Here is a 25,039-nt window from a genome sequence, read left to right on the forward strand (position 1 = left end):
TCAATGAGCCATAATGGATAAGGTTTACTGGTTTTAAATTCCTAAACTTGGACCCAAAGTGTATATTACCTGCTGAAAACTGCACTCTGATGCAGGAACAAATTATTAAGCAATCAGAAACGAATCATGTAAACCCCCAGTCTGTGGACTGGTACTGGGCCCCTGCATGCCAGCAACTGGGCCGCACAAATAAGCAAAGCCCCATTCGTGGGATGCAGGCAGCACACAAAACCATACAATCTTTCTCCATGGAACCGGTCCCTGGTGCCCAAAAGGTTGGGGATCTCTGATGTAAACTACATTGACTAACATAACTTTAATTAAATTTGATTTAATTCAATTTAAATGTTAAGTCAAATTTACATTTAATTGAAGAGGGTCCTTAAGTATGCCATTAAAGACCAAGATAAGCCTTATATTAAAAAGGGAAGTGTTTCTTAGAGCATGAACATTCTAGCTGGTCAGAATATTGCAAGTTCATGGGGATGCATGTACAGTATAAATAAAATCTGGTGGGGCACTTGAAGTCAGACTATTGTAGAGGTTTCTATTTCAACCTCCTCTTCTCCAGATACTTTGACCTCATTTTCCAAAATACCTAGGCGGTATGAGAAACACACAATAGTTGAGAATTGTGAGAGCTGAAGTCTAACATACCCAGAGGGCACCATGCTACAAAAAAAGCATTATTTTATAGAAGAAATTCTGTTACAGGTAGGCAAGATTTCATTCACAACTCTGCATCCATGGAAAGAATTTGTGGACTTCCCTTATGTGCTTTTTCATCTGCCCACAACTAAAACTCATATGTGTGTTTGATATTTTACTTTTGGGACAATCGGACCTCCACCCCCCATCCCCCACCCCCATATGGTTGCCCTTGAACCTGCAGTCTTTAGAAAGGCAGTCAAGACCTGGCTCTTTTCCCAGGTGTGGGGTCTGGATGAGTGAAGTCACAGATGGTTGAGCAGCAGTATATTTTAATCTGGTCACTATGTTACAGCTTACTCCAGTGATGGCGAACCTTTTAGAGACTGAGTGCCTAAAACACATCCTACCCCCACCCTGCATCCTGCCCCTGTTCTGCCCGCCGCCCTGCCACCTGCCCTCAGGGCCACCCATCACCTCCACGGCCCACTGGAGATCACCCAGGCGGCCCAGCAGCACCATGGCTGCCATGTCCTCCGCCCGCGCCCTACAGCATCATCTGTGCATGACAGGGTGCGAGGGCGGAGTCTTGCCTGGCTGCCATGTCCTTGGCTGTGCTGTTCCAGATGGGCCGCACCCGGGGCAACTCTCCTCTGGGGGGGCTGCTGGTGAGGAGGGGGCTGCGGGAGGAGGCGGGGCTGGGATGGCAGCACGCGTGCCCACAGAGAGGGCTCTGAGTGCTGCCTCTGGCACACGTGCCACAGGTTCGCCACCACTGGTTTACTCTATTAGTTGTCTTTTAATGGATTTTTTTTGGGGCCTAGGTTGGGTTGATGGTGATTTCACATTGAAACTAAATGGATATTATATTTTTGTTTTGTTTTTTATTGGCTTCCTTTGCTTCTTTGAGTTTAGGACCATTTAATGCCTATTTTAGTGTTATGTACCATGTTTTATCAACTGTTCCCCCCTCCCTCTGCATGGCATTGATGCTGGCAGAATGTAAAATGATTACTAAATTAATCATCCTAGCTGATGTAACCTCCCCCAGAGAGACTTATAAACAGAGCATCCAGATTATTTCTATTCTCTTATTTTGCCATCTGCTTTGTGAAGCTATGCAGGACAGTGAAAGTGTAAAGATTTACAATATTGAGGCTTTTCAAGACCTTCTTTATTCCTTGTTAATTTTCCTCTTTTCCTACCTAGCATCCATAGTCATTTTGTTTGAGTTGCATAGCCACGTTAAACAAAAATCCATATTTTAGGAATATTGTTTAACATCACATTTACATCTTTAACTATTACTGTTCTTTTCAAACTTATATTAACTGAATATAACATGAAACCCAAACTAATCTGATAAGAACCATTTAAAGTTAAAGAGCTCCCAAATTTCTTACAGGGCCAGGACAAAATACATGATATTCAATTTTTTTTTGACACGCACATTACACATACACACACAAACACACACTAGTGTTTATCCTGCGGTATGAAAAGCAATAATATGCCACACAAAACCTTTAGGTGATATATCCATCCTTTGGCTTTTCTTCTGAAACTAATAATGATGAGTTCTAATAAGCAGGGGTAGTCAACCTTGGCTCTTTTATGATTCGTGGACTTCAACTCCCAGAATTCCTGAGCCAGCTGGCTCAGGAATTCTGGGAGTTGAAGTCCACGAGTCATAAAAGAGCCAAGGTTGACTACCCCTGCTAATAAGTAAAGATGTACAACACTCAGAGTCACTTGTTGTGATGGGCAGTTATAGAAATCAAATATAAAGAAATAAATATAAATAATTATCTGAAAGGCTATGTTTATTTATTTATTTATTTATTTATTTTAAAAAGATACTTATAACTGTCTGGTCTGTATCATTTATTCCAGCAGTCTCCACCTTTTACCAGCTTGGCAGACCGGTGGCAGGGGAGGAGATGGGATGGTTCCATGTGAGTGGCTGCGCGCGCACATATTCACCTGGCACTTGTATGGCCAGGGGCTTGGGTACCCCTAATAATAATAATAATAAAGTTGGAAGGGACCTTGAAGGTCATCTAGTCCAACCCCCTGCTCAGGCAGGAAACCCTATACCATTTCTGACAAATGGCTGTCCAGTTTCTTCTTAAAAACTTCCAATGTTGGCACATTCACCGCTTCTGGAGGCAGGTTGTTCCACTGGTTAATTGTTCTAACTGTCAGGAAGTTTCTCCTTAGTTCTAGGTTGCTTCTCTCTTTGGTTAGTTTCCACCCACTGCTTCTTGTCCTGCCTTCAGGTGCTTTGGAAAATAGCTTGACTATCTCTTCTTTGTGGCAGACCCTGAGATATTGGAACACTGCTATCATGTCCCCTCTCATCCTTCTCTTCGTTAAACTAGACATACCCAATTCCAGCAACCGTTCCTGATATGTTTTAGCCTCCAGTCCCCTAATCATCTTTGTTGCTCTTCTCTGTACTCTTTCTAGAGTCTCAACATCTTTTTTATATCATGATGACCAACACTGGACGCAGTATTCCAAGTGTGGCCTTACCAAGGCATTGTAAAGTGGTATTAATTAATTAATTAACCCCTGATTTATTCATTTAAACTGATACATCTTTCACCCAAAGAACTCAAAGGTAGTATTCGCTAATAGGACCCCCTCCTCCCCCACACCAACTATGAACTATGGAGCTTCTCAGTTATCCAGGTCATAATTGTCTCAAAGATGCTTTTTCACGAGGCAACTGGACTTGTTTTTCTTTGTTTCACTTCTAATCCAAGAAGCTTCTTCAGCTCTGACTGGATTGTGGGGAATGGCAGGATTTATACTCCTTCCAGACAGCTGGTCATTTGCATTCTTTTAGAAAATCGTTGAGGCCACCTGTTGTCAGGGTCACCTGAGTAGTGCAAATGTGGAGCCTTCTTGGAAAAGACTGTGTTATAGACTGGACATAGATGATGTTGTATCCCTCCCCCTCTGCTGAGAGAGGGCTGTTCAATTTTGACATAGATGGGCTCTTTGACCCCTCTTTCAAACCAAGGGTCCTCTCTGCCCAGAATGTGGACTTTGCTGTCTTTAAAAGAGTAGACTTTGTCTTTCAAATGCTGATGGCCTGCTGAACCTTGTCCTGATGGGTTTGTTCTCCTATGTTGTGCCATGCATTTATGAACAAAACAACCACAACAAAACAACTACTTCATAAACACATGGCACAAGATAGGAGAGCAAACCCATCAGGAAAAAGTTCAGCAGGCCATCAGCATTTGAAAGACAAAGTCCACTCTTTTGAAGACAGCAAAGTCCACATTCTGGACAGAGAGGACCGCTGGTTTGAAAGAGGGGTCAAAGAGGCCATCTATGTCAAAATTGAACAGCCCTCTCTCAACAGAGGGGGAGGGATATATGACATCATCTATCTCTCTACAACACAGTCCTTTCAGCAGTTCCAGAAGGCTCCACACCCATTTGCACTACTCAGGTGACCCTGACAAAATAGACAAGCCTCCAGGGGGCCTCAACAATTTGCTAAAAGAATGCAAATGACCAGTTGTCTGCAAGGAGTATAAATCCTGCCATTCCCCACAATCCAGTCAGAGCTGAAGAAGTTTCTTGGATAACAAGTGAAATGTCTTCAAAGAAAAACAAGTAAGTCCAGTTGCCTTGTGAAAAAGCATCTTTGGGACATCTATGAATGCTATTGTTTTATTTGTTTCATTTTGAATTTCTTACATCTTTATAAAGCATTTTTCTTAGGTTTCATATACTTTGTGCATATATTCATTACCACAGCAGCAGCAAATGTCCTTTGTGATGAATGTTTTGCAATTGCAGAGAAAGGAAATATAACAAACTCAATATAGTACAGTAACTCTTCAAGCATTCATTGTGTAGCTGCACAAAGCAGGTGGTGAAATGAATATGAAAATAATCTGGATGCTCCATTTAGACGTCTCTGGGGGGCCAACAAACATCAATTAGAATGTTTAATTCATTTATTATTTTATATTCTGTCAGCATTAAAGCCATGTTGGGAGAAGAGTTTATATAAAATTGATACTTAATATTAAAGTATGGGTTGATGCTATAAGGTCCTTCAAATATTGCTGATTTCTAATTCCCAGGATTCCTCATTATAAAAAGCTTGCAAAGGACCATGAGTCCTTTCCACCTTCTGCATCTTGTTGGTACTTGCAACAACAGTTAATGTTATGTAATTTTTGTTTAGATCAGAATGTCAATGTAATAGAAGTAACTAAAAATGTGTCTTATTATGCCTGCTAAAGTATGAATGCATTGAACTGCAATAGGCATTCTATCATGCTTTCTTTGGTGCAATAAGGGAGTTATTGACCAAGGTCAGAGGCCCCAAAAACACAGTCCAAAGCTTAGCCATTCTCATTAAAATTATACTTGAGCACACACACACACACAAAATATCTCTTTTTGATAAACAGGACATGCTGATCCAAAGAAGACGCTGGAAGTTTCATTTCCCATCTAGGAAGCTTCTATGGCTTTAGAAAGATAACGCACAGGTAAATTCTAAACAAGAAAGGCGAAAAGAAGTGAAATAAAATGTGAAAATTATCTTTAGCTGGATGAAATATAGGTTATAATGTGCTTCCAACAGAAGAGAGTATATGTAGTTCAGATCTGGATTGAAGAGTCCTTGTAGTCTCTGAGTTTGGTTGTTTGCTTGCAGATGTTTCATCACCCAACCAGGTAATGTTAGGAGTTCAAGTGAATATGGTATTCACTGCTATTCTTAAGGATGTACAGTGTTTCATGGGCCAATGATCTCATATCCTCAAAATTAAAACACCCTGTTTGGATTTTAAATAGGGTAGACTGTCGCCAAAAGATATAATGACAAAACCAGTAAGATTTTGGGGGTATCAGGCAAGTTTTTTGGGTCAGTAGGAAATTTTCTTAAGAGATATGACTAAAGATACAGAAAACATTACTTCATTTGCAGCTTAGTTATACTGTAAAGCAAATCTTCTCTGACAGATAATACAGATCCAACAGAAGAGAATATCTGGGTTGAACTGTGATATCCTTGGTATTCTCTCAAGCTTGTTAGTTTGCTTCCAGACATTTCCTCACCCAGCTATGTAACATTATCAGTGCAAATAAGCATTATGATGAGCACTGATGATTTCACCTAGTCAGGTAATGAAACATTTGCAAACAAACAACCAAGCTCAGGGAGCACCAACTACTCTACAGATATTAGAGTCTTGCACTATCACACATTGAGAGGCTAAAGTTCTGATAGGGACCTTAGTGGGCTAATTATTTAATGCCCCATGTTCCCATAAATCAGGGTTTGTACCAGTCTTGCTTCTTACAAACCCCTGCTTATAACCAGTAGCACGAGTGTGTGATATGTCCTTAAATGGCCATAGGAAAAGAAATACATCTTGCTCAAACAGAAGTAAACATGCTGCCATTACACTTAAGGTCCATTCTGGAGAAGTTGGCTAGGGAAAGGGGTGAGCCAAGAGCAAATGCTGCTCTTTTGTCCTGCTTGAATTTATTGTCCCTTTGGGTCCCACAAAGGCTTCTGAGAGCAGCTGTTCTGCACCACTTTCAAATAGTCTGGCATGGTAATAAAGAAGAACAGATGGTGCCACTGAGCAGGGCCTAGAGCAGGGGTAGGCAACCTTGGCTCTTTTATGACTCGTGGACTTCAACTCCCAGAATTCCTGAGCCAACCATGCTGGCTCAGGAATTCTGGGAGTTGAAGTCCACGAGTCATAAAAGAGCCAAGGTTGCCTACCCCTGGCCTGGAGCATCAGTGAGAATAGCTCCCCCCCCTCCCATCTAGAGATCTCCAGATGCATGGGCTTGTAGCTGCCATCAGGCTATGCTGGGAGTTGTGATCTATAATATGTTTGGGTTAGGTTTAGAGTTGTCCATGTGAACGTAAACATTATGGTGTACAGACCATGGTTAATCTTGTGCCTTAGCATTGTGAGTGGCCGAGACCACTGTGGCTAGTTTAAATAGGGTGGTTAAAACAAACAAAAGCTTTGAAACAATATGTGGATGCAGAACATGTACTGTGCAAAATATTGCCCTGTGCTGTTCTTCTATTTCTCTCCTTTGGAAAAAGTCACTCTGTACCTTCCAAATAAATAGCTATTTTTTTATCCAAAAGTAAATTACATTGCTATTTGGTTCCAGTCATGCACCTATTTATGTAATAAATCAAATGTATAGGCTTCCCAACTCAGTGATTCTGGGTAGTACGCAAGATAAAAACAGACCATGCAACACAAACAGAAAAAGATGATAATCCAGAGATTAAAATATCAACACATGAAGCTTTCCTGCTTAGCTTTTCAAAAGCTTGATGCCTTTATGGTAAGGCTGTTGGCGTTGTTGCTATAGTAACCCAAGATTTATCCCTTTGATCCAAATGTATTCATCCAATTCTTGTTAGCTCTGCCCCTCCCAATTGTCTTGCATTGTGTTGTAAATCAAATTCCCTCTAGCACAAAAACCCTCAATGGTTATTCAATTTTTGATCTTTTACTGCTATTTAATGTTTCCTTACAGGAAAACAGGTAACCGTTTCCTTATAATTTAGATGTGAAAATATAACATAGACAAAAGCTGTTGGTTTGTACAGACCAGAATATTTAAAAAAAAATCATTTTAAAACCTCAGGCAGTTCATGGAAACCTTCCTTGGAATAATAAGGATCTTGCCCTTAGCTTAACTGGGCAGCTTTGTCTTTGAAATTTATTCTCTAGCACTGCTGTGCCATCTAACACACAGCTCAATTTCTATTTTCACTTACTGATCTAAAATGTAGAAATATCACTTCCCTGTAAGCTGTCCTTAAACAATGCAAAACCAGAGCATGATTTACTTTTTTTATAAAAAGACAAAAAAATATCCAAACTAAAAGAAAAAGAAGTAATATTCTTTAGGTCTGCAGGTGTTCAACAGCAACATTTTAATTTAAATTATATATTTTTCCATTAGACTTCATAGCTAACCTATCAATATGATAGCTATACATGTTTACGTTCCAAACACTGATGCAGAAAAAGAGGAGGTTAATAAGTTTCATTGTCAAGTTCAAATTGACGATTGACTGAGCTTTCAAGCATGATATGCTGCTTGTGGTTTTAGACTGGAAAGCCAAAGTTGAAAATTGGAAGGAGAAAGTATAGTTGGACAATATGGTCTAGAATAGTGATGGCGAACCTTTTAGAGATCGAGGGCCAAACTGCAACCCAAAACCCACTTATGTATCATTGGGTGCCGGATGGGCATGGCCCATTGGGTGGGTGTGGCTTCGGTGGTAACAGAAGACTGGGTGGGACTAAAAAGTTCAATCAATCAATTCCAACTTTGCGAGATATTTTTTTCTGTGAGAAGTTGAAATTGATTGATTGATTGAACCTTTTTTTTTTTTTTGCACACAGCGGCAGAGGCCTAAAGCTAAAAGGTTTTATAAAACCCAGCTGAAGGCCTAGGACTGGGGGGACGGCCGCATGCCCACAGAGAGGGCTCTGAGTGCCAGCTGTGGTATGTGTGCCATAGGTTCGCCACCACGGGTCTAGGAAATAGAAATGCAACAGAAAAATTACTTATAAGTTTATCACTCCAATTTTTATTTCATTGTTATCACTGTCTTAACCAAAATGATACATACGTGAACATCATCAAATTGAGTACACAGAAATCAATTTGATGTAAAAAGGAGAATAAGAGACCAAGTTTTGGACTGTCACTTTAAGAGTAAATTGCAAATTGATAATGCAGAAATAATTGTTTTGAAGGAAATCCCCATTAGAATCCAGAGGAAAAGAAAAATATATGCTTTCCTGACAGATATTTTTAAAAAAGAAAAGGATTCCATTTTGTTGGGATAAATTGGAAGAGGTGATCTTCACCTACCAAGAAAGAAGATTTAGACTGAATCCCTAGAAAAAGTGAAGGAGCAGCTGGACAAGATTTAGATCCATCATCCTCTTAAAATAAAAAGAAAAGTGGAATATAAACACTTAACATGGTACATTAATAGATCAACAACTATCTATGTTGACTGTTCAGGAAGTGGAAATAGAATTGAATAAAATGAAGGCATTTTGAATTTGCCAATAAACCAGAAAGATGGTTGGCATATATAGTAAGAAAAGAAAGAGAAAAGATAATATTGGTAAAATCCAGGAGGGCAAGACAATATTGATACATGATGACCCTTAAAAGTTCATTCTATAATTTCTATTCAAATTTCTAAAGAAAAAAGCTAGGGATCTACAAAAAAAGAGATGAATATCCTTTAAAGTAACAACTATCAAAGCTTTCACAGGGGAAAAAACAACTTATGAATGATCCAGTAACTACTTTTGAAATATCAGATGCCATTAAAAAGATGAAAATAGGCAAAACCCCAGGCCCAGATGGACTTTCAATATTATAAATGCTTTCAAGACCACCCGCTACAACCATTGAAAGAGGTAATAAATTCTATACAGGTAGTCCTCAACTTACGTCCACAATTGAGCCCAAAATTTCTGTTGCTAAGTGAAACATTTGTTAAGTGAGTTTTACCCCATGTTACGACTTTTCTTGTCACAGTTGTCAAGTGACTACTGCAGTTGGTAAATTAGTAACATGGCTGTTAAGTGAATCTGGCTTTTGTTAAGGGAGTTTTGGCTCATTTTACGACCTTTCTTGTCATAGCTGTTAAGTGAATTACTGCAGTTGTTTGTAACACAGTTGTTACATGAATATGGCTTCACCATTAACTTTGCTTGTCAGAAGGTCGCAAAAGGTGATCCCATGACCCCTGGATTCTACAACCGTCATAAATATGAATAAGTTGCCAAGCATCTGAATTTTGTTCATGTGACCATGGAGATGCTGCAATGGTCGTAAGTTTGAAAAATGGTCATAAGCCATTTTTTTCAGGGATGTATCTTTGAACAGGCAGTAAATGAACTGTTGTAAGTCAAGGACTACAGGGATTTAAAATACCTCAATCATGAAAGGAAGCTAATATTGCCCGGCTTCCAAATAAAGGTCAAGATGGTTCATAGATAAAGAACTGTAAAGTGGTTTCCTAAATAAATAATTATAACCTTTTAATCACAATATTGAAGAAGATTGTGAAGAAATTAATTTGATTACATCATTGGTACAAAGAGGCGAAAAAACTCAATTATTCCAGGTCTGAGGCTGACTATGGAACGGATCACAAAGTACTTATGTGCAAGTTCCAAGTCACGTTAAAGCAGCCAATCAGTTTCCACAATATGATCTTGAACGTATTGTCACCATGTTTTGAACAAATATCAGGAACTGCTTTGAAATCCTGAACCTCATTCATAAAAAACCAGAGGAACTGTTGAATGAAATAAAAACAAGAATGAATGTGAAAAAACCTGCTGAAGACTAAGAAACAGAAGAAACTGAACAGGATATCAGAACAAAGAAGAAAAGAGAAACCAAGGCTTAGAAAGACAAAGATCTCAGGAAGGATATTAACAACAAATTTCAGAGAACTGTTAGAAGAAACAAGAGACAGTATTTTAAACAATATCTGTAAAGAAATCAAAAATGGGAACAGACTCAGAGAAACAAAGTAAGTCTTCCAAAGATCTCCAAACTCAGAAGAATGCTCCAACTTTAAATTGGTATGCTAAAGAATACCAATAGACAGATAGCAACTTATTTAAAGAAGATCAAATGACGATAAAAGGAATATATTGAAATTCTGTATAACAGAGGTGTCAGCATGCAAGATACCTTAAAAGATATACCATATTAGTTATAGAAAATGAAGTTGGATCAACATTCTGAGCATCACCATTGTGAAAGCTACAGGAACTGATGGAATATCTACAGAAATATGGTAAGTAATAGAATAAAATCAGAAATTTTAGTCAGATGATTTAGAAAGATACTTTCATCAATTCACAAGTACATGGGGAAATTTTTGGAGAAGATACCTCTCTTTCACCATTCCCCTCCCCTCCATCATTCATTTTCCCATTTACGGCTGTCTGTCAAGTGTAATGGGATTAATTATCTGCAGTTCTGTTTTCTATATAACTCTTTGTGTTCTTTTTGGTCTTGAACAGATTTTTGTAAGAGTCTCATCACAGTGCCTTTCCTTTCACTCTTGATCTGAGGGGGGGGGATCAAATCTAAAGTTTATTTCACCTTTGAGCTACATTAAACCAGCAAAATTCGTCCTCCGTTCTTACAGTTCTGTGCCTAAATCTGTCCACCAGTGAATCAGGTCCCAGTAGAGATAGCTTTAGTTCACAGTTCTCAAAGATATTTTGAATTTTCCTCTCCTGCTTTGTTCCTGCCGGTTGTGCCTTTTTACATTTCCATTTGAAGCTGCGCACAGTACAGTCTCTCCCTGTGGCAGGAACACTGCCAAGGTACTTGAGCAAGCACAATAGAGCAGGGCTTAATGACTGTTAATTTTGTTCAGCCTTGAATCCTGGTCCTCAGGGCAGCTTCATTTCTTTTCTAACAATTCTTCTGTAACAGTGACTGGGGGAGCCAGGTGGTTCCTCATGTCCTAAAATGTTGCTTCTAATATTAATGCAGTGTGTTTACATAACCAGCGGTTTGGAGGTTGCTGAACTTCAAGTCCCATCAGCCCCAGCCAGCATTGTCTATAAGGAATTCTAACATAGTATTTGAGTAAGAATTGGAAAGCCAGGGGTTACTTATTTGAGATTTAGAAGAAAAGCAGTGAAAGCTTTTTTCCTTGTTCTATAGAGTCATGAATCTTTTCTAGTTCAAAGACTTTTGCTTTACTGTGCTTGAGGGGTTGTGATCTTGGAATACATGAATAAATGAGGCTCTCTTATCAGACTTAGTGAGTCAGATAATTAGGTACTTCTTATTCATGGCTGGGTTCACACATTATGCTAAGCCAAACCCAAGCTACATTATGTGTGATTAGCACACATGTGGGGAACCCAATTAGTATTATCTTGCTCTCAACAGGTTTCCTATCTTGCTTTGTTCCACTATTCCAAACTCTTAAAGGAAGAAGCTCTAATTGAACTTGGCTTTTGTAAATTCAAAGCATCAGTTTTGCTAGCAGGCAATATAAGTAGTGCATTCCCTATAACTGAGGACTGATTGGAGTCGATGTGAAACTGAGACTCAACATGGTTACATGATTTCTCATTATTGAAGATCATCCAAAAATGGTGGAGAAAGATGCTTAACCCACAACTCCCATACTTGATGTATCTCTGATATCAGGATGCTAATAGGACAATGGTTGAAAATGTTGGGAAGCATAATTTATTTATTATATTTTCGAAATCAAGATTTTGACTTTAGTTTTTCCAAAGAGTAATGCATTGTCATGTTTGACATGTTATCTTGCAATCAAAATTCAATGGAGTGTATAAATACCCTGTGCCAATCATCTCAGATATGTGTTCATCAAAATAATAGCATATTATCAGACTTTCAGTTTGTCTATTACAGACATGCCTTTAGGAAACAATCCTTGATGGAAATACTGAACGAGAAAAAAAAATTCACAATATTTGGTTTCTCTTTAGATCAGCGGTTCTCAACCTATGGGTCGCGACCCCATTTGGGGTCGATCGACCATTTTTCGGGGGTCGCCAAAGGCGGCGATCCGCCATTTTCTCCCCTCCGGGGGTGCCGCCACGCATGCGCACTACGCATGGGGGGCGCTGCGCCACGCATGCGCATAATGTTTGTGTGACGGGGGTCGCCGTCACACAAACGTTGAGAACCGCTGCTTTAGATCATATAAATCTCCCCCCCTTTTTACAATGCAATGTTTGAAAAAATAATGGAAAATTGAGAGGCAACCGCAAACTGATGTTGACTAATTTTGTGAAAATTAGTGTGTAGAAGAAGAGAAATGGTGGGCTATTTACTTATACCAATTGGAATGCTATATGAGATTAATTCTAGTTCTTGACATTACTGTTAGATTATTTGGTTATATAACTAGCACAGATTTAATCTCTTATAGAGATGTACTCAGTGCATACATAGTTACATAATGCTGCACAGGGAGAACCTACATAACTACATAGTTGTGCCCTGAGTAAATCTCTGTTAAATTGATATTAAATAATTCCATGTTACTCTTTATTTAAAGCTGCAATGGAGTTGTCAATTTCGTTCAGCCACAAATGTTAAGAATGGAAATGCCACTACTCAGGTCTATATATATGTGCAGGGCTTTTTTTCTCACAGAACGCCCAGAACGGAGTTCCGGCACCTTTTTTGGATGGAACCTTGTAGGGTAGGCAAGGCAGGTTGTATAACGTGTGTGAGTTCCGGCACCTTTTTTTTTTTTTTTTTTTTTACAAAAAAAGCACTATATATATGAATGCTTGGTTTTTTATCTGCTCTCTAGGCAATTGATAGGCTGAAATGAGAACTAAAACAATTGTAGAAAGAATCTAAACCTAAGAATTGTCTGATGTAGCCTGAAAATAAAATGCGAGGAAAAACTCCCAAATGATCATAATGCTGTTCATATTTTACAGGCCAACTCCAATCATAATTCATCATCCATTTGGACTGTGTTATCAGCGGGTTTTCTCACATGTTTCCCCTCCTTATAATCTATTCCATCTTCCACTGATTAGTTATGTAATCTATCTGGGGATTCCAGGGTTTAGCTGAAATGTCGAGATATGTACCGTGGGGATTCTATAACTATATTTCTGTTTGATTGTGTGTGTGTGGTCACATAAGAAACTCTTGATATGATTATTGCATACAATTGGAGGGGCAATGGAATTCAATGTTAGATGCAAAATAATACCAGACAGACAGGGTTTTTTTTTTTCATATCCACCATTGTATTCTTTGTCATAAGCAATTATTTTGAGCCTCATCACTACATTCACAGAGCATTGGCTTACAAAAGTGCTATTTCTGAGCATTTCATCAAAGCAGTTGCAAATCATAAAGGAAGTCAAAATTACAGTAACGTAAGAAGGAAGGGGGGAGAAGTTTCTAAAGACACCCAAGCTTATCTAAATATTCCAAATCACGGTTTGATAGGCAGTCTAAATGAGTCTTTTAACTGAGGTATTCAGATGAAATGCTAAATTCTGCAGGGACTTTAGCACAGAGAAAGGCAACGGAAGGCTGAAAACACTATACACATTTCGGTGAGTGCACTACAACTTCACAACTCCTTGCTCATCCTATTTGATGGCTCACCAACAGTCCTCTCTTAGGATGACAGAAGCCTTTACTAATTTTTTTTGGTCATCTTTAAAGAAGTTTCAGCTATCAATAGCAATAGTAGCATTGCTCAGCTGTCTCAAGAAATATACTTATCTGCCTTCCTGGTACAGACACCTAAATCATTTTTTTTATAAAATATAGTATTATATAACACCAGCTACACCTGTAAAAATTTCTTTAGTAACCTATTGGACAGATCTAAGATGAAAGCAAAAGAAAAACACTTCTTCTGCTGACTTCTTGTCCAGTTTTGATAGGAAAGAAAAGCTTGTTATTAATTAGTTAACAGCTAGAATCTATGCATTATTATTGGGTTCCACTAGAGGGAGCAAATGTTCCTTGGTTACATTTGACTTAGCTTTCCTCTATGTTCCTATGCTAACTACTAACAGAAATTCTGGGAAACTTCAGTATTCTTGTCTTTTTTTCACAGGATTCTCTATCCTTACACCTAGTTTGGTTTCTTCTGTTTAGAAAAAAATGTTAATGGAAAGTGGGAGATCCTTTTAAGGGAATGCCCTTTGTTACCTCAAAGGAAGGGAATATCTATCCAGGTTTTTTAGGCTAATATAAGGAATGATTAGTGGCTACTTCAACTTGCTGTTGTCAACAGATCAATTTAACAGCCAATGTGTGATCTGAGTTCAGCAGTTTGTTTGTTTGCGTGTAATGAAGGAAAGGCCCACCGGGAGTAGCAGCTGGGGTTTAGGCACGAAATAAAAAAGTTGCACCCCGGTTTCCAAAAAGCAGTTCTGGGAAAGCTACATAGTTATACTATTATGTTAAATACAGTAGTTCCAAAATATAATGTAGTCTTGGTTTGTGCAATACATTTGAACAGATCAGTTAAAGATAGAGTAATCTGTCTGTTTCCAGCTTTGGCTCATATTCTAAACCAGTGGTTCTCAACCTTTTTAATACCGCGACCCCCAACTGGTTGTAAGTCGAGGACTACTCAACTGGTGCAGCACCGTTTGCAGAATGGGACTTTTGGTGGGCTCAGCAGGGATTTTGAAAGCCAATAGAATTAGACTCTTTTCAAGAGAGTCTATTCTATTGGCTTTCAAAAGCCAATAGAATATAAGGGAGTAGCACAGCTAAGGAAAAGGGGAAAAAAATGGCGGACTGCGTTGTTTGGTGACCCCCCGTGAAATGGTCGTTTGACCCCAAATGGGGTCCCGACCCACAGGTTGAGAACCATTGTTCTAAACATTCTAAAGTACCCAATGGTACTTCATCTTAACCAGAGCAACTTGTGAAAACTGAACCTGGAATAAAATACAGTAAAGAATTTAAGATTAATCTCCATTTTGGCATTTGCAAAGAGAGAAATCTAGAGCAGCCTAACAAACTTATTTATGCACCTTCTTTTTATGGACTTTTCTTTTCAGCCCTTCCAGATCCACAGCATCTGTGACTTAGATACAGAAAAAAAAATTGCAGGTGGGTGAGGAACTAAGCTGCTTCTTTATCTGCCCATGATGATTCTGATCCTAGCCAGGACCCTAGAATTATTTTAAACGGTAACAGTTGGGGGCTGTTATTGACAAAAGAAACTGGGACACCAGCAGAAATGGTTGTTTCCCATTTAATCAAGACAACCCTGATTTTTCTCCAAATGTCCATCTGCCAACACATCAGGAGATAATTTTCTTACCGGGAAGTAGCACAACTAGCTGTGTGGGAGTGGGAATATTATTAACCTGCTTTTCTCCTGTTCTGCTCTGTTTTCCACTCTACTCTCCATTCTCAAATCAAAGCGCCTCAGAAGCTCCGCTACACCACATCATCTTTTGTTGACATTGCTCTTGCTGCTGAACTTTCCAAGAAACATCTAGGACGGTCCTTAGGGATTATGCTATGAAACATGTCGGAGAAGCAGGGAGTTCACAAGCATCTAAGCAACCCAGAAACAGACATGTTCTCTCCATGAGAAGGGAAAGGTCAGAAATAAAGTTGATTTCCTGGAGTTGACAGCTGCCAGATTGTAGCAGATGCTATGCAAGTATTAGAAAAGAGGTCCCATGGGGTATTCTCTACTTGTGATATGCATTATATTTGCCAATAGATACCATAAAGAGATAAATCATTAATTCTTATCAGACCATTTTCTGCCCTAGAAATTTTATTCTACACAGAGGGAATGGGGAGCATAGCATAATATATTGGAAGCATGATGATTTAGCCACCAAATTATAATGAATACAGAAAACTGTTTAGTAATCGGCTTTCTGAGTGTTTGGAGAACTGCCCACACATAAAGCAAAAAGAATTTTAACCATCATTGGCCTCCAATGAGAAATTTGAAAAAAGTAAATTGTAGTATCTTTCCCTTTATAGATTATTTACTCCTTAGGCTTATCACCTGATGTACTTGTTTCATGTACTGTAGGTATTTTTCCTTGTATTAAAGGACTGTCTGGATCTTGATAAAGGAAGTTGAGAGGAAAGCAGAGTCAGTTAATATGACAGGAATGGACAGCCAAGGGGTTACAGCAAACTACATGGAACCCTCTTATTGACAATAACGGTCCAGCCATGAAACTCTACCATGAAAAGTGTTCCATTCACTTCCTCATGATATTCTACTGCTATCATACTTCTGCATTCTAGACAAATCAATTGGGCTTTTGCTGAATGAAATGACAAGCTAAGTCTAGAACTCTCCTGACAATAGGGTGGGTGAGCTTCATTTTTTGTTGACCAAGGAAGAATCCTGATGCGACTCCATGATTTGATAGATGGTTTCCCGGAAGTGATGGTCCTGGCTTAGCATCTTGGCAGCTTGCTTCAGCTGTTCTATGTTTTCTGCTTCTGAGTACATGAATGTTTGTGATTGCCGCACTGAAAACAAGAACAGTATGTAACACTAGGAAACTTTACTTATTGGTAATCCTAACAATGCCAAAAGAAAGACTTGTGGCATCAAGGTGCATTCATCTTTCCTCTTATTTATGTTTTGTGATGATGGAAATTTTGCACTATGGAAAACAGCGGGGTAGGTTGTGAAAATCAGGCCTGGGAATTAGAAAAGGCCAGTATTGTGGGAACAAAGGGTATAATGGGGGTTATCAAACAGTTTAAGTAAGTAATCTATAGGGAAATAAGATGGCAGTCAACAAAAACACTGATTAATATACATAATGGAACTATCACAATATACCAAGTGTGCCTTTCACAATTAGATATCCTTTAGATTATAACTCAGAATTTCTAGCAGCTATGCAAGCTGTAGCCATCTATGGTATTGATTTTGCCCCCAGAGATCAGTGTCATATTAAACCAATAAAGTACAGTCATAAATTTAGAGCTTTAATTAATGTGGAGAAACTTGTCAATCAATGGGTGACTTTTTCCTACCTCAAGGTTATCATTATGGAATCAAAGGTGATCTCGGTTGTTGCACCAAAGTGGCTACAATTATGTCCTTTTTACAAGATAATAAAAAGTCTCATACCCTGAATTATCTATAAACTATAAAAGAACAGGGACAAGTAGTACTTACAACTATTCCATGAATTGCTGCATCTCCTACGACGAAATCGGCAACTTTGTATCCTGCGAGTGGCAGCCTTGTGAAGATACACAGAATTTTTCATAATGACTGGCATCTTGGCTTCTAATTCAGCATTCCGGATACATTCTTCAAAGAATTCTACAGGATGATCAGAGACAGGGGAAATTGAATAAATCTTAGCCTTAGAACAGAGCCCCCCAACCTTTTGGGCACCAGGAACCAGTTCCGTGGAGAGAGGTTTTTCCACAGACTGGAGGGGGCGTGGTTTCATGTACTGCCTGCATCCCACGGATGGGGCTTTGCTTGTATGCATGGCCCAATTTCTGGCATGCCGTGGTCCGGTGCCAGTCCACAGACCGGGGGTTGGGAACCCTTGCCTTAGACCATTGTTCCTCAACTTAGCATTCCACACTTTCATAACCTCCTAGACTTGACGTAAATGTTTATGGGATTTCAAGACCACCTTATTTAGAGGACCTCAAGTTATGAATGGTCCATACAACATTTTGAAGATGAAAGTATAGAAATTAGCCTATGTCTTAACATTTCAATTCTGACATTTCTAGCTTTTGCTTTTTAATTTGACTATGTAAAACATTTTAGCATTATCCCTTCTCCTTTGAGACAATTTAAGGCAAAATTATTAAGTGTTGCTACAGCTTTATATTCTATGATATTTTATTTATTTAAAAATCATGCTAACAACAAATGCTCGGGGGAGGGATAAATGAAGCATTTTTGACAGCTTTTCTGATCTAAAGCTTGTTTACTGCTTGTTAACTGCCTCTTACAAGGTTTCTGGGATATGATCTCCACTGCAGAAAAATAAGCTATTTCAGTTTTTTTCAAATCTTGTGCTCATTTTACTCTCTCAAGATAATTTGGGTAGTGATGGAGGAGCATTTAAAATTCTGTTGATTTTGATCTATTATGTGCCATCAATTTGGTGTCAGCTCTTATCAAGCACATAGATAGATTTTTCTCCAGGGTGATCTGTCCCCATCTGGTCTTTCTGTAACTGATGAGTGCATCATCATCGAAAACCCAAATGATCAAGCTGGAGAAAGGTTGCCCTGAAGAAAATCTATATCAGTGATTCTCAACCTTTCTAATGCCGTGACCCCATAATACAGTTCCCCATGTTGTGGTGACCCCCCAACCACTTATACATCACCGGGTGCCAGGGGCGTGGCCAAAGAAAAGGGGGAAAAAATGGCAGACAGCCTTGTTTGGCGACCCCCGTGAAATGGTCGTTCGACCCCAAATGGGGTCCCGACCCACAGGTTGAGAACCGCTGATCTATATAGTCGCTAAGGCTCTTGATGGCACATAATCAAATAATGCAAGGATTAGAATAATTCAGAAGTTATCCAGAACTTACAGAAATGTGACAATCACTCCATAATTAAGCACACATTTCTGAACAGAAACAACTTTCTATCAATACTATGTGTTGACAGAAAATTATTGTTAAATAAAGTTTTAATTTTTTTCATAATTGGTCCAGTCAGTAAATGTTACATAATACGTAATACCACTCCTACTTAAGATGCCGTATTGCCAGAAAACAACAACCACAATGGATTAGAGAAGTGATACCATCAAGAGAAGAATGTTATCATTTTGGGTGTTGGCAGCCAGTTTCTAAAATATAATTGTCCCCCAAACAATATCCCCCAAGAAGAAATCATGCTATTTCTGATTAGATCAGCGGTTCTCAACCTGTGGGTCGCGACCCCATTTGGGGTCGAACGACCATTTCACGGGGGTCGCCAAACAACGCGATCCGCCATTTTTTTCTCAGCCGGTGCAGGGGGCGCCACTGCGCATGCGCGCTGCACAGGGGGCGCCGCCACGCATGCGCACTATGTAGGGGGTGCCGCCGCGCAGGCACGCCGCGCAGGGGGCGCCGCCGCGCATGCGCACCGCCTGCTCATGACCAGGGTCGCTGGTTTCTAAAGATTGAGAACCACTGGATTAGATAAATTATTTTCATCACACTAAGAAAGCAAACTCAGGCAAATAAAAATTATTCTTGGGGGCAAATCAAACATGGTATTGGTTTTATATCTTGGCACCAACAAAAGGTTGAATTTTCCATTTCTGCCTGTTTCAATTCTAATCACACACATTGGTCAATGTGATCAACAGCTGCTGCTTGACTTTTGAAAAGATAAGGTCTCCTTTAATTTCACTGCTGGTGAAATTATGGACACTGTTATATAGTTTCCTTAGGAGCAACGGGGAAGTGGTTTGCCAACATTTTCTTTTGGAATGAACTATGGTTTAGTCTAGTGTTTCTGAATCTCAGAAACTTTTAACATATGTGGACTTCAACTCCCAGAATTCTTCAGTCAACATGCCGGGGAAAAGGATGCTGGAAGTTGAAGTCCACACATCTTAAAGTTGTTGAGAATCATTGGTCTAGTCTATAGCCCTGGGATTCCCTTGTGAGTCTATGATTTAAGTACTGTTTGCTTAGCTTCTCAACCCAGCTACCATCAACTGAGGTTGCATCTTAAAAAAATAGCAAGGAGGTGAAATACAAAGGTACATTTCATGCTGTTTTAGTTTGATCCTCCTTCAGGAAGTTCACCCAGTATTATTTTTTTTTCTCCTAGACTTCGTTAACTTATATTTTCAGAGTGCCAGAAGTGCTACTGCAACACTCATGAGGACTATTAAACGGGTTCACAGCTCACAGCATGCAAGGATTCACCAGCTAATATTTCCAGCTGGAGGCATCTGCAAGGTAATACTTCTTTTGAAGTGGTAGTTTTATGGTAGACGCTAACAGTGGGGAAGGTCCACTTACTTTTCAGATTGCTGACATCAGCTTTCATTTTTTCCTCCTTCTCTTTGTTGCGATGCTTGCAGTTTAAGCCTTGCTCAAGGCTCTGCAGGGCCTCTTCAGCCTCCTGCAAGCGTTTCTCCAGGTCCATACGCACCTTCACTTCTGCCTGAGCCAGAAGGAAAGGAGGCAGTCCCCCCAAAAATCAAGAAAAGAAATACAACAGCAAATTGCAAACAGAAGCAAGAAATGGGTTTTTAACAATTGGTGCACTGCCTGGGGTAGTTCCAGTTCCCTTCTCTTGGTGTTATTTTCTGTCATTCAGCAATAGAAGAAGGGGAAGTGAGGCTGTTGGCTGACCCTGTAACACAGATTGGGCCACCTTTTTTTGTCTACAGCAGGAGTAGGCAACCTTGGCTCTTTTATGACTCGTGGACTTCAACTCCCAGAATTCCTGAGCCATAAAAGAGCCAAGGTTGCCTACCCCTGGTCTAGAGGAACAAACCAAAATTTGTTTTGGTGAGACAAAGAGCTCAATGAAAAGATGAACGAATAGAACCAGATCTTTGGTGTGGACAAATTCAGGCTCTTCTCCTTTTTTACAAAAATGTGGTTAATGGGAGAGTGGGGGAATCACTGTTCAACTCCATTAAGTCTGTTTCATGTAAGACACTACACGAGAGATTGAAATTTATTAATGAAGCCATAAGGAGTTCTGGAAACTGAAAAGGGGAGCAGGGCCAACTTTAGGCCTATGAACCACCTTACCATAATAGAAACTGTATTACCATACCTTGAGGTCTCTCTCAGTCTTCTGCTTCTCAGCTGTCAGCTCCGATAGGGAATTCTGCAGGGCCTGTGACTGGGAGGAATAGAACTCCCTTTCTTCTTCCAGAGCTCGGGAGCGTTCTTCGTTCTCCTTCATTCTGTAAAGCAGAAGAAGAAAAAGCATTCAGTGCTCCTCTCATCTCATTTCTCTCCTTCCGGTCTTTAGTTTGTGGGAATGCCAGCCTGCAAAACCCAGGTTGACTTTCTACTCCAATGGGCAACAACAGATTCTTCTTGCAAATTTCACTTGCTGTTCCTACTTTTTGTAAAAAATAAAAATAAAAACAATAATAAGAAGGGACGAAATGAGCCAGGGCTATGGACTCTAATATCTCTCAAAATGCAAAAAGTTAACTCCTCAAGTTGTAATATTTTTGGTTTGAAAGTTTCTCCCCATCTCACCTTTTCTCTGCTAAGAGTTTCTCCTTCAACAGCTGGTGCATTTTCTTCTCAATCTGATGGAGGCTACTCTGCAGGTCCCCAGCGGCACCAGGTTGCTCCGAAGGGCTCTTCTGGGGCTGCAAATGACTTCCATCTTCTTCCAGCCTCTCCAGCATGCTTTGTTTTTCCAGAGAAAGTTCCTGATAGCCAAAACAGACAGGTTAAGCAGTGATCTGGGCTTCTTCCTTTTCCCCTGTCCATGACCAACTATTAGATGGGTTGCCCTTGAAAAAAGCAACTTTCACAACATTAGAGTTGTAGGATCAAAAGGATGGGTGTAATCGCCAACCTAGCAAGGTGTCAATGCTTTAATACAAAATTTATCAAAGAGAAACTTAGCAGATTAATTTTTTATTAGAATAATACATTCATCTTGGTATGAAATGGGGACTTTTCTTCCTGTCATGCAAAATTAAATGCACAGGTGCTATTAGCCAACAACAGATACCAATTGTGAGATTAGAAGAAAGTCTATCACGTTCTTGAATATGGAAGAAAGTGCTACATTTCTGAGAAAATATGCAAAACAGAAGATAGCTTGCGTTCTTACTCCCAAGAGACCCTTTCAAAGGATCATTTCACATAGAGTACCAGACATAACAAAAATAAAGGAGACATCTTACATTCCTTCAGGCACAAATAAAGGAACAGAGAAAAGAGACTGGGCAGGCTTGGCTTAATTTATGTGATAACCTAAAGTGAGTAGCTAGGGGCAGCTCAGCTGCTAAACTAAACCAAATGATCTTCATACCTCAGGCAAAAATATCTCCAAAGATCTCTATCCCTGATAGTAAAAAGACAATGACAATGAAATCTTTAACCATCATCAGCAGAACATCCCCAAACAGCAACTTCAGGCAACTTCCTCATTTAACTAAGCATCAGATTAGCTTTGAGATGGTTCACTTCCCATTAAGAAGAGGAATGGAGATTTTGTATTAATGAGCTGCATCCTTTGTTACCTTTTCCTTTAGCTTAGAGACCAAAAACATTGAGGCACTGAACATATCAAAAGCAAACGTGAAACAAAAATCTCAAGATGCCTATTTCACTTAATAAGCCCAATATTTCTGGAAGGTAGGAGCTTCTATTGTAAAAAACTACTTCTTTAAGTGCCAATGACTATGTAGTCAAAGGGGCACCATTCATGCAAAAGAGTAGGCGGGGAAAGCATAAGAGTACAAAAGTATGACAAGATGGGTGGGAGGAAGGAAGGAAGGAAGGAAAGGAAAGGAAGGAAGGAATCCTTAAAAATACATGTGCATGAAAGGGTGAGATCACCTAAGACTGACAAGGGTGCTAAGTGGGTCCCTAAATGTAGCACCTAACAAGGATGTTCAGTGGGTCCAGAATGCTGTGTTCTCATTAGGCATGGAGAGACGGTATGAAAGAGGGCATGGTTGACTGGAATCCTGGACAAGCTGTGTTTGGAACCTTAAAATTTCTTTGCAGCTTTATTTGTAATCTCAATTATTTAGTTATTTCAAAGGAGGCCATTTACTAGTCATTGAAGGCTGCCATCAGGAGAAAAATCAAACACTTACCTCCAATGTCTTCTGTAATGCTTCTGTCAGACTTTGTAGTCCTTTCTTTTCTTCTTCTACTCCTTTGAGGGACAGGGCAGTCATTTCCAGCTCTCTGTGAAATAACAATGGCAAAGGCCATTGAAGCATATTTTTCAACTCGGTGTTGTAATACAAGACTGAGGATGGGCATCCTTTTGATCGTGTAAATTTTCAAAGAGGAGACATTCAGGATCACAATGGGCATGGCGGAGATAGAAATGATGGAAATTTTATTTTTTTATTTTTACAATATTGAGGGTATACTCAAGTGCTTCCTCTTTTAAAATGGACTCCAATCTATTTTAAGGCCTATGCTACAGTTTTAACATGTTTCCTAACTCAAAAATGGCAGGAAACCACATCCCTAAATGCTGGCATCACAATTTTAGAGAAGTCCATATAGTGAAAAAAAATGAAATCAATCAGATACATTCAATTCTAGAACTACAAGTTGTGTACTTTCCCCCCCTATACATAGCTTTTGTAGTTACATTGCCAACATGATGTTTAATATACAAAATAACAGATAGAGTGTTTTTTATCTCTATATTACCTATTAAGAAAAAAAATTAGCTACTGGAAATCTAAGGACTTACAAGAACACAGATTTTTTTTCATTACAGTGAGTTGATGTCATGATAATATGAGAGAGCGCCAATATGTATTTTTGCTGCTGTATCTTAAAAGAAGGGTAGTTTAAGATAAGAGATAGATGCAAGAAAGTGGCAAACACAAATGTCTAGTGCTTTCTGTCCTTTGTCTTCTCTGCCCTGTCTGAAGAAGGAGGTCTTCTCTTTAAGTGGAAGTACAGCATTCACAATATATAGATATACTGTCTTATATTTTTGCATTTTTCTACTGGCAGAAATTCTCATCTCATTCTATCTCCTGGAGGTAGGCTCATTTCTACACTCCTTCCTCCACAGAGGTTCAGCATCCTATTTCTGTATTGTTTAGAACAGTGGTTCTCAACCTTTTTAATGCCACGACCCCTAACCTGTCGTAAGTTGAGGACTACTCAACCGGTCGTAAGTCAAGGACTACTCAACTGGTGCAGCACCATTTGCAGAATGGGACTTTTGGTGGGCTCAGCAGGGCAGAGACAGCCTGGACAATTCCTATTGGCTTTTGAAAGCCAATAGAATTAGACTCTATTCAATAGAGTCTATTCTATTGGCTTTCAAAAGCCAATAGAATAAAAGGGAGTAGCACAGCTAAGGAAAAGGGGGAAAAATGGCGGACTGCATTGTTTGGCGACCCCTATGAAATGGTCGTTCGACCCTAAATGGGGTCCCAACCCACAGGTTGAGAACCACTGGTTTAGAACTTACCCAATCCAGTGACTTCAGCAACAATGTGTGACCCACTATCTCCCATTAGTCAGCTGGAGTGAAAGTGGGTAAGCTCCCATTGGCTCATGATGTTTTGAGGTGAGAAGAATTAAAGATGATTAAGATTGAGTTTTAAATGTTTGTCTGGAATGAGGGAGAGAGGTTGAAATGTTTTATAGTGTGAAAGTGTCCCAAAAGAGCTGATTTCTCCTGAAGATGGCATTCCTTCAAAATGTAATTTTGTGCAAAATATGGAAAATATTTCTCTCAGCCAACTCACAACTCAAGTTGTATACATGTGGCTCTTAGCCTGGTTAGCATTATTTAAAAATTATTACCATTAATGCCAGCTGTTATTTGGTTCTGTTGATGGTTAAGAGGCATTACCGTTTAATCTGCTCCTGTTCCCCTCGAAGATCTTGTACTACTTCTTCGAACTGCTGCTTTTCTGCCTCTAGTACTTGGTTGAGATGCTCCAGGGCCTTAAGAAAAAGACAATAAATGCAGAATTCAAATGACTGCAGAGTTTGCTTTCTAGTTAAAGTTTGAACATTTACACAACTATGTAATAAATACAACATAAAGTAAATGTTGACACTAGTAATCAGATTTGTGAGTCTGCTGCAGATGCACTTTTTTTCCTTCACAAGTTGCTTTTTGAACAAACATGGGGAACTTTTCTAAA

The 25,039-nt window shown here is 39.4% G+C and overlaps 1 protein-coding gene across 1 annotated transcript in view; it reads right to left on the reverse strand.

The window, feature by feature from the left end:
• Positions 1 to 14,961: 14,961 nt before the first annotated feature.
• Positions 14,962 to 25,039, reverse strand: part of PLEKHD1 (pleckstrin homology and coiled-coil domain containing D1) — a 36,766-nt gene continuing 26,688 nt past the window's right edge. The window contains exons 7-13 of the mRNA XM_039324015.1: positions 24,742 to 24,836; positions 23,003 to 23,096; positions 21,420 to 21,598; positions 20,983 to 21,115; positions 20,214 to 20,358; positions 17,387 to 17,536; positions 14,962 to 16,725 (exon numbers count right to left, since the gene is read on the reverse strand). Of these exons, the coding sequence (XP_039179949.1) occupies positions 16,571 to 16,725; positions 17,387 to 17,536; positions 20,214 to 20,358; positions 20,983 to 21,115; positions 21,420 to 21,598; positions 23,003 to 23,096; positions 24,742 to 24,836 (951 nt within the window). The 3' untranslated portion in view covers positions 14,962 to 16,570. The remainder of the gene's footprint in view (positions 16,726 to 17,386; positions 17,537 to 20,213; positions 20,359 to 20,982; positions 21,116 to 21,419; positions 21,599 to 23,002; positions 23,097 to 24,741; positions 24,837 to 25,039) is intronic.

Source organism: Crotalus tigris, unplaced genomic scaffold (assembly GCF_016545835.1).
Source record: "Crotalus tigris isolate CLP2741 ecotype Arizona unplaced genomic scaffold, ASM1654583v1 scf7180000024291.2576520, whole genome shotgun sequence".
Classification (NCBI taxonomy): Eukaryota; Metazoa; Chordata; class Lepidosauria; order Squamata; family Viperidae; genus Crotalus; species Crotalus tigris.